Here is a 17,903-nt window from a genome sequence, read left to right on the forward strand (position 1 = left end):
TGAGTCTTATTATATTAAGTGAAATTATTAATGAAATGTAAGAATTTGATATGAAAGATGATGACACATGCATTTAATAAGGTTAGGGGTAAATGCCCTTTTTATAGGCAAAAAAAAAAAAAACACCTGGAAATCAATTCCAATAAATTTTAATATGCAGTAACTTTGGTCATATAAAATGTAATTTTCCAGCAACAAAATTGTGGCCAGTGAAAATGCTGAGTGGCTAGTAATTTTGGAAAACCACTAGCCACAGTGGCTGGTGAGCAAAAGAGTTAATGTCAAGCCCTGTATACAGTGAATACTTGTATTTATACTTGTATTGCAGTAAAAAATGTGGTGTTTAACCGGAGTACGGTGGTGGGGGTGCTTGACATGTGTCATAAATTAGAAAGGGGTGCATGCTGCAAAAGGTTTGGGAACCACTGCCATAGAAGAACCATTTTTGGTTCCCAAAATAACCTTTCAGTGAACAGTTCCTAAAAGAACCATTTTGAAGAACATTTTAAAAATCTAAAGAACCTTTTTCGACTATAAAGAACCTTTTCTGCATTTGAAAGGTTGCATGGATGTTCAAGGTCTCTTTATAGAATCACTGATGCCAATAAATAACCTTTATTTTTAAGAGTGTACTTAACGTCACACATGGCTCATTCAGTCAGATTGTAGAGCCAGAACTATATTGTTTTAGTGAGAGGCTGTGTCTGTGCACGGCACTCGCTTGACTCTCCATGGGATTCCACCATGTTATATAACCATTTTATGCGGTCTCACATTTTAGAGATTTTCGCTTCATTTTCATTTCATGGGATTGCATTATTGCTGCTCTCATGGGATTGAATTATTGCTGCTCTTACTGCTGCTACTCCTGAGTTTGAAGGTACAAACCAGAAATAGATTTCGTATAGGGCCATCTGAATGGAGCTTTCTGAGCATTGAAAAACCGAGGAGACATTGTGTGTTCAATGATATGTCAAAAATCATATGTAGATTTTTTTATGTATATCAAATTGGCCAAATAGTTTTCCTGATATTTTTTGGTCATTCTTGTATATTTTAAAATCAAAATGTATAAATAATACAAAGGCCTATTTGAAAAATATCAAGAATACTGTCTTTATCCCTTTGTTTGGACATGTATCTGATTTATTATTTATTTGGCAGAGATTTCCTGTTTCACACTGTAAGAGAACTGAAGCAGCACATGCATGTTGTGTTTCTACATTATAAAAATACTTTAACTTAAGCTATACCTATAATAATTTTAATATATTTTGTTTTATTTTAAGCAACTCACAGTTTTCTGTTTTACACAGTCCTGAAAGTCATATCGTGACATTCTTTATCTTTTGAAATGACTGTTTTCTTGTGTCAAACCGTGATGATTTTGACAATAAACAATGCACTGCCACTTTAATTGAGGGTGAGCAATGCTGCGAAAATAGACATGCTGTCAAAATGATCACAACACTACTCCTATAGCATGGGCCGGCCCTGATGCCAGTTAGTTAAATGGTGTAAGACAGCTCTCTTATCACAGCAGCCTGGCTCTCCTTGACATGTTGCTCAGTGAAATCGGAAAAAAAAGGCCCTTCATCAATCATTTGTTGGGTTGGGTTGCATTTAATAGCATGAGTCATGGGTGGGTGGCAGTTTCAAGGCTGCTGTGTTGCAGAAATTGAGCCGCTGCTCACCCAAATACACACTCATGGCCCTGTTTCTCCCCTATATTCTCGATTTCACTAATAACACAAACAATCAATCCATAAAAACCCGCAGACACACAACAATTTGCCTCTGCAGGAATGACAATTCTGTCATCTTTTCGACCCATTTTGGGTTACAGTGAATGACAAGGATCATGTGTAGATGCCAATGTCTGAGCTGCTGTGCTGCAGAAATCGAGCCATTTCTCACCTAAATGCTCACTCCTCACCCCTTTTCTCCCCTCATATGCTTGATTAATCTAAGTCAAACCATTCAAAACTTCAAACACAAAACAATGGTTGCTGGTGTGTAACCAGGTGTAACTCCTAATTCTGATTGGATTAGTTTGTTGTATTTAAGCTAAAAACACACGCTTCTGATCACACATTTTATATTAATAACAAATTTAGCTGGTGTCTGTTTGTTATATATGCATGAGACCCCTGCTTTTAAAACCAAACAATCTTACGAAATATTCAATGAAGTAGAAAGTATAACCGTGAGCCCCCATCTGACGTGATGTGTTATGTAACAACCTTTTGTTGTTATATAGGTGTAAAGGTTATATAGGTCTTCTGTCTATCAAGTCTCTCAAGTCATAAGCAGTTTCTTTCTTTCATTCTTTGGCATTCTCCTTTTGTTGCTGTCCTTCTCTTGAGCAGTCTTGTTTCTTTGTCTGAAGCACTGGGCACGTTGTTTTCATCCTTGTAAGGAACAAGACTGGCTTTGACATTTTCAACACAATTACTAACCTGACTCTCACACAAAAACTAAAGGAATTATTGTCCAGCTGTGTCCTGCTGAAATGTTCATCTGCAGCATCATGGACTGTCTCCACTCGAACCCACCAGACTCCTGCAGTCCAAAGAAGGCAGAGCCTCCAAAAAATTGGTAAAAAAATATGTAATATTTGTATTTTATTCTAAATTTCTATATTATATTCTAGATTATAAAACGGAGAGTTCCGGTCCTTGATTCTGATTGGTTGAGCAGTGTTCGAAGCTGTTGTAAATTACTCTACAAACATACACCTTTGTTTACGTTGTGTTGCTCGGCAACCACTTTGTTGGAACCACAACCGTTTCTGAGGAACTACATTGTTTGGTGGAAGAATACTGTTTTTATTAATATCATTACACTTTAAACCTCAGTTTTATTTTGTGAAACCTTACTACGTATATGGAATAACTCTTTTATAAAAGCAATAAGCCCCAAGAAACCGTGGTTTACAGTGAATTTATAACAGCTAAGTGGGGTTTCTTGTCGTGCCTAACAACGCCCCTTAGCTGTTATAAATTCACTGTAACCCACGGCTTCTTGGGGCTTATTGCTTTATTTTACAACTGTTCATCTACTTTCCAGTGTATGTAACTCAGATGAATACAATGCATACGCTAAATTTACCCTCAAGGACTGAATTAATTGAACTGAATTAAGTGGTTTTGGCCTGAAGTACATTAGTACAGTACACACACCTCCTGCTGATCAAACCTAGCACCGTGCTAAACCAATGCTAGCAACAGTTGAGCTACAGGTACATATGTTCACTTTTGAAAAACAGCTATCCAGAGAGTCAGAGCAGAGAATCATCTTTGTTTGCAGGGTTTAATGAAGACATCAGAGGTTTATCTCACCTAAGTTCTTAGTGGGTTGTTGCTTCTTACCCAGGGAATGACGACTCATTGTCATTACTTCTGCAAGACATATTGAATTACTTCCCATCCCACAGTTACTTTCCATCCAACCTCCAAGTGCTTGTTTAATTTGTACAAATGTATACAAATTGAAAAAATACGGTAACACTTTCCAATACGGTAGCACTTATATGCATTAATTAACGCTTAACTAATGCACAGATAATCACGAGTTAATATATAACCCATGAAGAACTAAACCATTTATTAATAATCACTGCATCATCAACAAATGAACATTCTATATGATTCATAGATTATGTAATCAATAAATTGTTATTAGTGAAATGTGTCAATGTACACTGTAAAAAATGATTGTGATTTTAACAGTAAAAGACTGTAAAAATGCTACAGTAAAAACCTGTTAACTGGTTAACAGTAAGTTTCCATACTATATACGGTGAATAAATGTAATTACATTAAATTTAATTTTACAGTAAAATACTGTTAAAAATAAGGTTTTTGGAAGTGAAAAACAAAAAGTCATTGTATAATTTACAGTGACAAACCGCAAATTGACACTCCCAGAATTCCTTGCATGACACTTAATATTTGATGTTTTTTTGTTGAAATAACATGTTTCTTAGTTTTTTCTTATCAGTTGTGTACATTAAGGTTTAATCCTACATCTAATGTTGTTAAATTAATGTTTATTGCATTATTTCAGTATCATGTGTGTCACCATGATGGGGTTTAATTCCATAATACAATTTTACATGAACTAATGTAAATTCATGTGTTAATTACCACAATGGGCCGAAGCCATGCATTTCAACTTCCGTTGTCTGCTTTAATTAATCATTAGCTAATGATTTGCAAATATATCTTTATGTTATGACTTTACTTGTTGAGGCACATGACTAGCTAACTAATTCAAAATCCATAACCATAATGACATATTACTCAACAATTAGTTAATAGTTCTGTGCCTCAACAAGTAAAGTCATAACATAATGATACCTTTGCAAATCATTAGCTAATGATTAATTAAAGCATATGTTATTAGGGAACTAATACATTATGACACATTTAACTAATAACAATTTATGTATCACTTAATCTAAGAATCATATAGAATGTTCATTAATTGCTGATGCAGTAATCATTAATAAATGGTTTAGTTCTTCATTAACTCGTGATTATCTGTGCATTAGTTAAGCATGAATTAATGCATATTTGTAAAGTGTTACCAAAAATACACTTTTTAACATTATATAATAATGTTCTGACATTATAAAATACAAATGTTCCTTCACTGTCTGAAAAAAATTAATAAAAATATCTAGTCACAAGAGGAAAAAAGTAAATATGCCAACTGTTAGTATTATTCTTCTTCTTTTTATTTCTAAGAAATCTGAACAATATCTCTTGCAGAAGTGAAGCCAGGGGTGAAGATAGTGATTGTAATCATTTGGCTCACACCAGCTGCCTCTGGCACGCACGGTTAATAAATAATCTTTTTTTAAATACTTATCCAACAGCACCCCACAATGAGTAACTTGGCTGAGCTCTCAAACAGCCGTGTGCCTTTGCAAGAAGCATTTGGCCAGCAGGAACCACAGGAGATGACAGGAGATGCATTTGATACACATTTTAACATCATATTCTGTTCAAACAAGACAGGTCTTACCGTAGTTGGGGCAGCAGACTTTGAGCCAGCACACACAAGACAATACGGTCAGGTTACTGAGGCTGCAGATACCAAACAAAACTCCACAGAAGGCATAACCCATACACATCATCTCCGTGAACAACCACCTGAAAAGAGAACAAGACATGTGCATTCGCTGAAAGCAGGGACGCTCAATCCTGCTATTTCATGCAATCCAATATTTGTTGTTTTCTGTTATTATTGCTGTTGGACCGTTTGCCTGAGGTGCTGGATTACATGTTGTAAATAATGTTCAGTTTCTTGCACAGACCAATCATTTTGCTTTATAAGACCTAAATATATCATCAGGGGCCATGGGTATTCATTTTATGCTGCCTGTATATGCTTTTTTGAGTCTCAAAGTGATGGTAGCTGTGGACCTGCATTTTATGAATCCCCAACTTTGCATTTAGTGAACAAACTCAAATTGAGAAAACGTTGTGTTAATAAGGACAGTTTTTCAGACAATAGTTGAGAGAAACTAAAAACTCAATACATAAGGTTTTTAATGCAATTTAGGCAGTTTAGTTTATTCTGTATACTATACTTGACAAGTATAATGCTAAAACTGTCCTTATGTCCTCTTGAATGCTGGTTTTTGCCTTGCAATAATAATAAGCAAACTATATAACACTGCAATTTAAACAGCAGGATGGATAGTCTGGAGTCATGTACATGCCACAAGTTATTTCAAATGATAATTTCACTGGCTGCATTAAAAATGTGTATCCGGCTGTGTGCACATCGAATACTGAGTGCTAAAGAGTAAGAAAAAAAAGGTTTAGATTGCTGCATGCAATGACTTGAGCATTATGTTCTAGGGATGCTCCGATCCGCCTTTTTTGCCTCCGATACCGATTCCAATACCTAGGGTTCGGTATTGGCCGATACCGATACCAATCCGATACCAGTTAAGTTTTTTCGCATTTAAATAAATGTAGAATTTATATATCTCTGTGTGTGGAACTGATAATCATTCTTTCACAATCTACTAGATACAGACTACTTCATTATAAAGAAAAATAAAATAGATTATAAATATACATAGGCCTATATTTTTTCATATTTATTGTTTATTTTATTTTTCTTTATAATGAAGTAGTCTGTCGTGGATGAATGGCACAACAATTAGGGATGCTCTGATCCGCCTTTTTCGCCTCCGATACCGATTCCGATACCTAGGGTTCGGTATTGGCCGATACCGATCCGATACCAGTGACGGTTTTTTTCCCTCATTTAAATAAATGTAGAATTTATATATCTCTGTGTGTGGAACTGATAATCATTCTTTCACAATCTACTAGATACAGACTACTTCATTATAAAGAAAAATAAAATAAACAATAAATATGAAAAAATATAGGCCTATGTATGTTTATAATCTATGACAAAAATTTATCATAAACTAGGTTAGTGGATAATTCGGCAGCAACAGTTATTCTAGAAAAATCAGTGCACAATAATTTTAGAAATCCAAACATTTAGTGAAAAAACAATATTTTGTGGGGAACAAATAAAAGTGTTGCACTAAATATGGTAAAATGTTTCACATTGCTATTTGTATTATTATAAAATCCATTCATTAAAAACATTCATGAATGTATTTATATATAAGTATATACTATAAAATTAAAATACATTTCTTTTAAATCTATAGCATATTTTTTAGTAAGGCAACAACATATTATAGATACGATAGGACAAAACAAATACAGTGCAGCACGAGCTGTTTTTATACAGTCTATGAGCACGAAGTGCTTACAATGTGCGCATCCGGTGTGCAGAATGATGTGCTTGAAGCAACACGGCGTCAGGCTGTGACTCCATGTTGCTTCAAGCGCATCATTCTGGACACCGGATGCGCACATTGTAAGCGCTTCGTGTTAAAAACTGCAACAACAGTTATTGAGCCTTTCTTTTAACAGTTTTAAATTTCAGTTACTGTGCACGTTAAAAACAATTTATAGTCTTTTCTATGCCCGTGTTTTGTTCTCACAGACACCCGGTAGCAAGTAACAAAACAACATTAAACTCCGGCAAGAAGATAAAGTCCTTTTTGCAAAATCATAGACATGTATTTACAAATCAAGTATAATGGGAACACAGAATGATCTTGGAGAGAGCTTTACCGAGCTGAGTGCTGTAACCGAACGCGACCAGGGTTTAAAGGCTGAACGAATGACTGACAGCCACAGCGGAGAAAAGAGTTTGTGTGAACTTTAATGTAAGGACTTAAATATTCATATGTAGCTTACATTAAGCTATCGTATGGCAAAAAACACAGAATAATTCGCACAACACACTCAAAAAAATAAATAAATCTCGGATTTGGATCGGCTCTCTCTGACCGATACCCAATCTGAGAAAAATGGCAATATCGGAGCCGATACCCGATGTGAATATCGGATCGGCGCATCCTTATTATGTGCCACCTCATGGATCAGAGATCAAAATCAGAAAATAAGGAACAGTGAAAATAAATTCCCATGATTGGTTTAGAATCATGTGGGGCAGAGTAGAATTTATTTTATTTATTTATTTATTTTAGAAAAGGGCACAAGCAGTCTCTTATCCTAAATAAAGCAGTGAACTTTGTACATAACCTATGAAGCAGTGGCAATAAGGTATATAATAATAACATTAAAGCAAAATGAGAGAGTCACTGGTCTTTACTAGTTCAATGAAAATTCATGTTGCAGTTCCATTTGATGTCTACATAATTTCCCGTTTAATTCATTTTGCCTAATTCATTTCATAAGTTCATCTCGACACTGGTCCATTTCTCAAAGCATAGCACTAACAATGCCAAAACCATGGGTCTGATTCCTAGGCAATGTGTGAAATAATAGAATGTAGATCTTCAGTGTAAGTCACTTTGGATTAAATTGCCAAATGCATAAATGTAAATGTAAATGTAACTGTAACTGTATGAACAGTTAGGGCGTTTAGAAATAACCAATAGTAAAAACCTGGAATAACAGCTCAGATTAAGGATATGTGTGTGTTTATTCAGCAAGTGTATATACTTCTATTGAAATACTTTACTAGTTTTATAGTGTCATGATGTCTCCACCTGCCTTCCCTCTTGTCCTTGGAAAATAAGTTTGCATGAAAAATGTACAGGCTTGCCAAACTCTGAATATTGATTCTGTGCTATTTGATGTAGCCCCAATAATACCAAATTAAAACAACTACTCTTGCTTTATCTTTATTCTTCATTATTTATTAGGTTCGTGAAGGGGAACACGGTTTAGTCAAGAGCCCCTTTATTGTGAACAGCAATCCAAAGCATATTTAAACTCATGAAATTTATGTTAAATTTTATTCATGTTATTATAAATCAACCATCTGCGTTGAAGAAACATGTTACAAATACAAATTAAATAATTATTTTCCTCAATTTGTATGTCTATATGTTCCAGCACTCGTGTTTTCTGAGGTTTCAAAAGCAGAGTGGTTCCCACATGATCAATGATAACAGCTGACTACACAAATAAAAAGGGAAGAAAAAAGGAATAGTATCATCAAAAAGGGTCAGTCATCTCTGAGGACCCAGATGCTGCGCTCATGTGTTTCCAGCTGTTAAATTTGATTTAATTTGCTTTTATTATGCTGACGCCTTTAAGCCGATGAGAGAGAACAAGATGACCCTCTTTAATGAGTCTCAAGAGGACACAACAGAGATATGTATATATAAAGAGAGATTGGAAACGTCCCTGATGTGAAAGAGATTTACCTGTGAGCAAAAGCAGAGGGAATAGCGAAGGGAAAGAGGGAGATGGTCATGCCCAGGTCACTGATGGAGAGGTTGATGATAAAAAACTCGGCAGGCTTTAGAGACAACTTCTTACGATAGGCTACAAACAACAGAGTGGTGTTTCCCATCAGAGACAGCACACCTGCAGTGAAAGAAAGAAATATACAATCAATCAATCAATCAGTCAGTCAAAATGAATGGTAAAGTTGCCTTGAAACAATAGCAAAAAGCGCTATAACAGGGGTGCCCAATCCTGTTCCTGAGATTTACCTTGCTGCAAAGTTCAACTCTGATCAACCCTGATCAAACACAACTGAACCAACCTCATTCTTCAGATCTCCAGGAGCTCTTGATCATTACGGACAGGTGTGTTTGATCAGGGCTGGAACTGAACTCTGCAGGTAGGAAGATCTCCAGGAACAGGATTGGGCACTGCTGCGCCATACAAACAAATGTGAATTGACTTGAAAAGATAAGGCTATTACAGTAGTACGCAGACTGAATCTGTTATTGTAAGGGTTAAACAGAGAATACTATACCTTTAGTAGCTGAAAGCATATCAGTTTATTAGATGCACAGGATGGGGGTTTTAAATGACTATCATTCCAATTCTGTGGCGATTTCTGCAGGTGCAGATTTTGTTTGGTTCTAAAGGATGTTAGGAAAAATAAACTTCAATCATGGAAAAAATTGTTATTTCTTTCTTTTCTTATTTTTTAAATAATGAATTCATTAATTGTACCATGAACACCAAAATGAAATGAGTGTTATTTGTTCACAGAGCATATAATCAAAAACCATGATTTTTGATTTGATATTTAAATAGTATTTTTTTCTGTATGAATGTTTTTGTCTTTGGGAAAAGAAAAGTTTTTAATCAATGTTAAATAAAAATTAAAGGGGTCATGAACTGAGAAACCAATATATAAAAGATCATTGTACTATAAACACATCCTGTAAGTTTCAGAAATCAAAACTTTCTCATTAGCCTAAAAACAGTTTATATTGAAGGCAGTCTGCCAAAACAACAACTTGTGGAATGTTTTACTCTATGATGTAATAGTGTGGATAAACGCCACCTCCACAAAAGAAGATCAACGCCTGTTTCGACATTGCTGCCTGTTTAGCCCCGCCCACTGATTCTACCTCACTGCCTGTTTAGCCCCGCCCACCGATTCTACATCACTACCAGTTTAGCACCCGCCCACCGATTTGACATCACTACCTGTTTAGCCCCGCCCACCGATTCTACATCACTACCTGTTTAGCACCCGCCCACCGATTTGACATCACTACCTGTTTAGCCCCGCCCACCGATTCTACATCACTACCTGTTTAGCACCCGCCCACCGATTCGACATCACTACCTGTTTAGCACCCGCCCACCGATTCGACATCGATGTCTGTTTAGCCCCGCCCACCGTATAGATTCTATGGCCATTTCTCAAATGGAAGGCTGAATCCTCCGGAGGTCACATTTGCAGGCTGCATACGTCATCAAGCCTGGTTTATTTCAGTTAACTGAGCATTACATCCGCGAGTCATAAGCATATTACAACAATGTACGCTTAACTAAGAATAATGGTCAAATTTATAACTGTTAATATTCTAAAATAAGATCTTCTTTATGACGTATGTAGCCTAAAAATGCTGGGACACGATTTGTCCCGTATTTTACAAAGGCCAACACATATTTGAATAAACAAATAAGTATTTTGCACTTTTTATAATATTAATAGCAATTATAATGAAATCAATTTCATAAGAAGTATTAGAGAAGCTCATTTGCGATTTTGGCGTCTTTGTTTCCATAGCGATAGAGTTTCCAGAACGCGCGCCGTTAAAGCCCTTTCACACGAGCGCAGCATGCGGTAAACCTGCGCGGTTTAAAAACAGGAGCTCACATCTGCCCTTTGAACACAAGACTCTCCAGATGTAGGGCTGAATGGGAACGTTATCAATGTGTCTGTCCAGTAACTAATGATGAATGCGCAGTTTGCAGAGAAGCATTTCAGTTGTTCACGGTGGACTGTCTGACTTAAAGGGACAGTTCACCCAAAAAATGAAAATTGTCATCGTTTACACACCCACAAGTTGTTCCAAACCTGTAATAATTTCTTTCTTCTGTTGAATATAAAAGAAGATAAATAATGTGGGTAACCAAACAGTTTCTGGTCCCCAGTGACTCTGATAGTATTTTTTTTTTTTACCTTACTATGGAAGTTACAACCAGCAGCTGTTTAGTTGAGACACATTCTTCAAGGTATCTTCTTTTGTGTTCAATAGAAGAAAGAACTTTATGCAGGTTTAGAACAACCTGTGTAAATTATAACAAATTTAATTTTTGTGTGAACCATACCTTTAAAGTGACAGACACATGCTTCTAAAGGTATAGGCCTATTGTTTTATTAAAATTTTGATATTAATATATTAAGATTAATATAATATTCCATACATTATCAGAGCTTGGTAGACATAACCAAGACATAGTAGACATAGTTCGTGAATGGGTGTCCCTTATTTTGCCTCACTGAAGGTGGCAACCCTAGTCTACACAGAAACCAAATGATAAAGATGCTGTGAAGACAACAAGATGCTGTGCAGAGCCAAGCCATGGAAAAACAGTATTTGCATCGCCTTCCTTCTGATCCCAACAAAACTAAAGACGATGCTGTGTGACGATACTGGATCTGACAGTAATATCACAACACACAAGTGTGAGTAAATGTTTTCATTACATGCTCACTACTGCTTTTTCTTTTAAACAGATTGTTTGATAAGTACTGAGTATTTATGCGCTTTTAACCTAAATCACAGCAGCGTCCATCTGTGAAGGATGTAGCCCTATTAAACCTACACAACTATTAGCCAATCATTACTTCAGAGTCTACAATCAAACAGAGCATTCTGATCAAAAACAGGACAGGAACTGGCCTATTACTTCTAAATTATGATGTTTTTTAAGCAAAAATATTGATAACATTTTAAGTGGACCTTAGAGAACAGCATGTGATGAGAGGGGTGGAGCCGAGAGCCGTGGGAACGGAGCGAGGCCGGTGGAGTAAATGCTAATGCACGACACCTGTGCCACTCACCGGTCTCGAGTCCCACGGAGGAGCTCCGGAAGGATAAAAAGGAGGAGTGACGACAGTGTTGGACGAGAGAGGACCAGGCCTGGATTTTATTTTGTGTTTTGGTTTTGTTTGTGCGCGACAGTCGTCCGCGAGGGGCTGTCGCTCTATTTTGTGTTTGTTTATTTGATTAAAGTTTTTTTTAAATGTTCGTCGGTTCCCGCCTCCTTCTTCCCGAACTACGAACTTTGTTACACAGTACAAAAACAAAAACAAAGGTAGTTCATAACCCCTTTAAAGGTTTGCAAACCATAAATATAATTTGAGCGAGAGAGAGAGAGAGAGAGAGAGAAAGTATTTTTCAATATAGAATTAATCTTGGTTCAGTATTAACATGATTCTCAGTTGCTATTCTTAATTAAAGGGGTCATATGATGTGATTTCAATTTTTCCTTTCTCTTTGGAGTGTTATGCCGCCATGTCGTTGAGACGCTGTGTGTTTCCTTGTGAAAGGGAAACTACTTTGTTTGGCCTTCCAAAAGAGGACACGACTAGAAATCAGTGGTTAAGTTGTATTTACAACACTGTTCCAGAACACTTCAACCCAAATATTCAGATGTGTGCAGCACATTTTGTGGAGGGCTTTGTAAAAATCGAAAGGCGTTTCAGAAAGGCGGGGCATAGAGGAGAAACAATAATGTACAGTATGTGGAAAATAATGTTTTTTGAACCTTAAACCGCATAAACACATTGCATTACACCAAATACACAAAATAATGTTCTTTTTAGCAACATCATATGACCCCTTTAAGCTTATGCTTTATAATAAGGTGCTTACAGAATTAAAAACAATGTTAAGCCAATATTTTTAGGCTACTTTGACACACACTTACCAAAGATGGTGTAGACAGCTCCCAAGAGCAAGTCATTCTCTTTCGATATTTTGGAATGAAACATGTCAGTTCTGGATGAGTTTTCCATCTGTACAGAAGAAGAAAAGGAGCAAATGTAAGACCAGTATGCAACATCTGCATTTGTTTTATTTTGCACACCATCCTCTTTAAATCTGAAAATCCATGTTGTTGGACTCAGTCCTTTTCCCAGAATTGATCAATGATCAATGCATTTCCATTAGCACCTGCTCCAGTTTAAAAGATGAGAAGGTCTCCAGAAACGAGAGAGTCTCATTATGTCTTACCATAAATCAATTTTGCTCTGAAGTGCACACAGTCCACATGGCACTGGAGATGTAGCATGTGCGCACTGATGCATACAGCACACACACACTCACAGCACTAGATCATGACGGTGTGCGTAGAGACTCTGAATGGGACCACTGGATGAGATGATGAAAATAGTGAATCATACTACAATCCTATAACATTAATCTGGAGTAGTTTAAATAGAGCACAGAGAATATTCAGAGGCAACACATGCGTGGTAATATGTCGGTACTTCTATTGCTTTCTCATTACTAACACATTTTGCCTTCCTCCACTTTCATCTTTAGCCTGCGGGCACCTGACCCAGAGGAATATATCACACACAACAAATGATCCAGCGCTCCATATCCTCTCTCCCAGCCTACGGCAAGATACTTTATCATACAAAATATCGCTTTTTGATATCAAGAATAAAACATTTATATTCATCCCACAACCAACAGATCGGATCCCCCGCAGTCCGTTCAGGAAATGCTAGGTGCAAGACAACAGTTCTTACTTTGATTTATGAATTTGCCAGTTTTGCTGTCAGCCAGATGTGAAAGTATGGGTTATTTGATTGATGCTCTTGAGTGTCGAAAGCTTTCACACGGTGGACAGCAGAACATCTTGCCAACATCAGTTAGCAGTCTCACCAGCAGATATACATATGAATGAAATCACTGAACATCAGACAGCAGACACTTAACATCTCATGTTCAGTATAGAATTAATCCTTCACAGCCTAAGATTAAAAAGGCCATTAATATCCTCAATTAAATGTCTCTCTGTTTTCAATTTGACAATTATCTGTGTAAGTCTTGCTCCTGGGTGAGTCTCTGTAACAACATTGGGTCACACTTTATTTTGAGGCCCAATTCTCACCATTAACAAACCATTAACTATGACATTTGCCTCAATAAACTCCTAATTTGCTGCTTATTAATAGTTAGTAAGGTAGTTGTTAAGTTTAGGTGTTGGTTAGGATTAGGGATGTAGAATATGGTCATGCACAATATGTGCTTTATAAGTACTAATAAACAGCCAATATTATATTAATAGGCATGATAATAAGCAACTAGTTAATAGTGAGAATTGGTCCCTCTACTAAAGTGTTACCCAACACTGTATTACATCAAAACAAGTATTTTGAGCACTAGACTTTTAATGTGTAAAAATCAACAATGGTAGTTGGTCTCCGGCAAAAGGTATGTTTAAAATGAATTGATTATGATAATACAGCTACATACCTCTCAACTATATAATTGTCATATTATTGTAACGGGGCGAACGAGACGTGAGACGTGCGGATCCATATGCAAGGCTTTATTTCCAAGACGTGGTCATATAACAGGCATGGGTCAAACAATGGCAAACAGGTATAACGTGGGCAAGACACAAGAGTAGTCCAGTAAACGGGCGTGGTCGATCTCAGGCAAACAATGTCTAAACAGGGTAATCCAAAGGAGTAATCCGAAACACAAGCGATAGTCCAGGCAAGTGGTAAACAGTATCCGAACAGGGCGAAATCCAAGACTGGCGAAATCGTTCAGGGCAGGCAGAGAACAGGCGAAACTAGAAAACAGGCTAGAGTACAAACACGGGAAAACAGACTATGAACAAGATTAAGGCTAGACTCAGAAAACTTGGAATGGCTTCGTGAAGTAGCTATCGCTGGAAGAATGATAAGTGCAAAACAATACTCGGCCGTTTGAGAAGAATCTGAGTGAGTGTAATATAGTGTGTGTGTGTGATTGGTTACAGCTGTGTGCAATCAGTGCAATGGATGATGGGAAATGTAGTCCGTGGTGACGTGTAACTGTCTGTGTAGTGAGAGAGTCAATATGATGGACGAGTGTCCTCTGGTGGCGATCGGACGGAAGTCCATGGACAGGATTCGTAACAATTATATTCTGTAACTGCGATTTCAGAGACGTTCAACAGTGTATTTATTAAAATATTTATCAGTTTTATCAGATCTCAGTATTATATTCATTATCTGACAAGTGGGCAAATAGGAAAATAAAAATCCATTGGAAGAAAAAATATATATATCACAAATTAGATCTACAGTGCTTATCTCAACTCTCTAAATAAATAAATTAATTAACATACAACAATAATAATAATAATAATAATAATAATGAGATTAAAGGAAGAGCAAACAGAGACTCAATATTAATCTCACGTCTCTCCAGAAGAGTTTCAAAAGATCTCAACAATGTCTCAAAATGGGCAAATAATGATTCAGATGTAGACTACGCCTATTGACTTTGATGATACTGATGCTTTATGTTTATTAGAAGCATGTTAGTTAGGATGGATACTTTTATGTTACACAGAAGAAAAAAGGAATATGAGGAGTAAATTATGACAGAAATTTAATTTATGGGTGAACAGTCCATCTAATATATCAAAAGTTGGTTTGAAATATGGGGTGATGGATTGTACAGTCATGCATTCATGAATAAAAACAAAATTATACTTTCTTTATAGTGGTCTGACACTATAAAGCATCGGTCTCTTATTCTGTCCAGGCAAGAAACTGAAAATCTGCCTTATCTATGCTTTAATCTCTGGTTAAATATGAATCATCTGTTAATAAGGCTTTTCCAATAAAATGTATAGTATGTCTGGAGCAGTCTGTGGGGTATAATCTCTGATTTATCATGATTCTTATGACTCATATTATTACACTATTATAATTTAATGGCAGCTCTGATTATAGGACCATATCTCTATATTTGTGTGCTCCTGGTGTATCAGACTCCTTGTAACATATCCTCAATAATTAATTGAATGTTTGTCTAACCATAAAAATGGGTATATTGCATATTTAATTGCATGTTTGATATCAAAATAACCCTTGTTACCTCCTCATAGCATGCTTTGTATTCTTATTATATTGAGTCAGAATAACATCTTTGGAGTTTAGTGTTAGTTATGTGTTATTGTTTAGTCAATAAAACTTTTGTGCACAAATTACATGAGTTGTTGATTCTGTTACTGCTTGTGGATAATGTGACTAGCTACATGCTCTAATGCATTAGTACTGTAAGAAAGTTATTTTCTGTGGCCACGAAAATATAATTTCTTATAGCTGATATGAAATTACACTGAATGTTCGCTGGACGAACAGATTAGTCGATTGCAATATTAATTATTCTACAGTTACTACTGGCAGCTGAAATAAATAATCATATTTAATTGTAATTATTTATATGCATTTTTCTTTTGAGCTAATTTAGACATGCTTACTTTTAGATGATTGTGAGTTTTACAGTATGCAAATCTTTTTCGACTTGTGGCAGAGACTCCCTATGCAATATTTTTCTAAGAGATATGGCCCGCTTATTTATGGTCCCTGTCTTCCAGCCTCTTGAATGTCAGTCAAGGATAAATCGAGGAGAATAGAACATAGATTTATCTTGACAAAGGAAGATGTATTTCCCTACACAAGAGACACAACCAATCTGCATTTAAAAAGTTATATTAAAAAAACCCTGGAAACTGAAATTGGTAGTGATCTCAGTGAGATTGAGTCATTGGCTGTTTCTTAATTCTAAGAAGGTAAAGAACGGACTCGTGTTCTTGTGGAGATTGGTCTTGCCATCTTGCGGTCGGTCTTGCGGTCTTAAACCAACTGTGAAGGACTTGAGGATACAGAACGCATCTTTGTGAGAACTGAGATGTGTCCTGATGCCCAACTGTGCTTTGTCAATTTTTCAGATTTTTTTTTTTATATGTCAATAAAAAAATACTGCAGGCTTTAAATTATGCAAAATAAAACAAACAAATATTGCACATTTGATGGACACTTTACTATCCCGTGAGGCCACGGGAGAGGATTTATGAATGGCAGTGAGGCGACACAACTGACGCTGGTAGGTCACGAGACAGTGACAACATGGAGAATGTAGTGCATCCAGAATACATTCATACTAAACACATTCATACATGGAACGTATGTCTATTCTGGTCTGAACGTTTATTGTGGCCGCAATTACGCTCATCATTATCAGTGCTAAAATGTTCAGATGCCACGAGAGTGTTTGTATAGTTTTGCTTACAGCGGTGTATTATTTATTGCAGTTTTGCATCTTTATTTTTAACTTCATTGTGATTACGAATACTGACATTTGTTGAATATATTTTGTATTTGAATGGATTTCTCTGCTGAGTGTCATTTGTAAAGGCCGACGGTCGGCCGTTAGCCAACGTCGGTCCGATGTCGAGTAACGGTCGGGCTAGTTTGTTTGGTGTGTTCCACTCGTCGGCTCTCGTCGGGCTCACGTCGGCGGCAGTTTGCCCGATTCAACACGGCACAAGTGAGAGCTCTGATTGGATGTTCAGTTTGGCGAAAGAGTCAGTGCCCGAGAATTAAAGAGAAAGTGATGAAAACAAGCACCTAAATGAAGGTGGTACAGACAGAAGGCTGTTTAAATGTTACGTGATCTTTCCCAATCATTCTAATACGCGAATGTTATAACAACATGAGCCGCTTAAAATGATTAAAGTTATCAACGATACTGATATTCAAAATTGTAAGCAAGCGCTGCTTTGTTTACGTTTCGTATATCTGCGTTTATCTTGTATATCTTTGTTTCGGTTTCTCCTTTTGAATGACGAATATATACTAATGATAGCTGCTGATATGGACAGCTCGTTCCTCTCACGCATGCGCAGAACGCACGTGTTAGTTTGCCGTCGGCTGTAGTCTGTGCAGTGGGTTCGAGCGCAGCTTTTTGGTCCGTCGCTGCCGACGCGAGGCAACAACACCGTCGGCTTTCGTCGCCACTAGTTCTTTGAAGTCGGCTTGGT

General features: G+C 36.7%; 1 protein-coding gene across 2 annotated transcripts in view; it reads right to left on the reverse strand.

Moving 5' to 3' along the window:
* Positions 1–17,903, reverse strand: part of opn7b (opsin 7, group member b) — a 47,169-nt gene that overhangs the window by 8,178 nt on the left and 21,088 nt on the right. Inside the window, exons 2-4 of one of the 2 annotated variants that reach the window (XM_016533058.1) lie at positions 12,774–12,861; positions 8,789–8,951; positions 5,032–5,159 (exon numbers count right to left, since the gene is read on the reverse strand). In XM_016533058.1, the coding sequence (XP_016388544.1) occupies positions 5,032–5,159; positions 8,789–8,951; positions 12,774–12,861 (379 nt within the window). Of the gene's footprint in view, positions 1–5,031; positions 5,160–8,788; positions 8,952–9,079; positions 9,102–12,773; positions 12,862–17,903 lie in introns of those variants that run through there. The other variant, XM_016533059.1, reaches the window with a different exon arrangement.

Source organism: Sinocyclocheilus rhinocerous, unplaced genomic scaffold, assembly GCF_001515625.1.
Source record: "Sinocyclocheilus rhinocerous isolate Xijiao unplaced genomic scaffold, SAMN03320098_v1.1 scaffold815, whole genome shotgun sequence".
Taxonomy (NCBI): Eukaryota; Metazoa; Chordata; class Actinopteri; order Cypriniformes; family Cyprinidae; genus Sinocyclocheilus; species Sinocyclocheilus rhinocerous.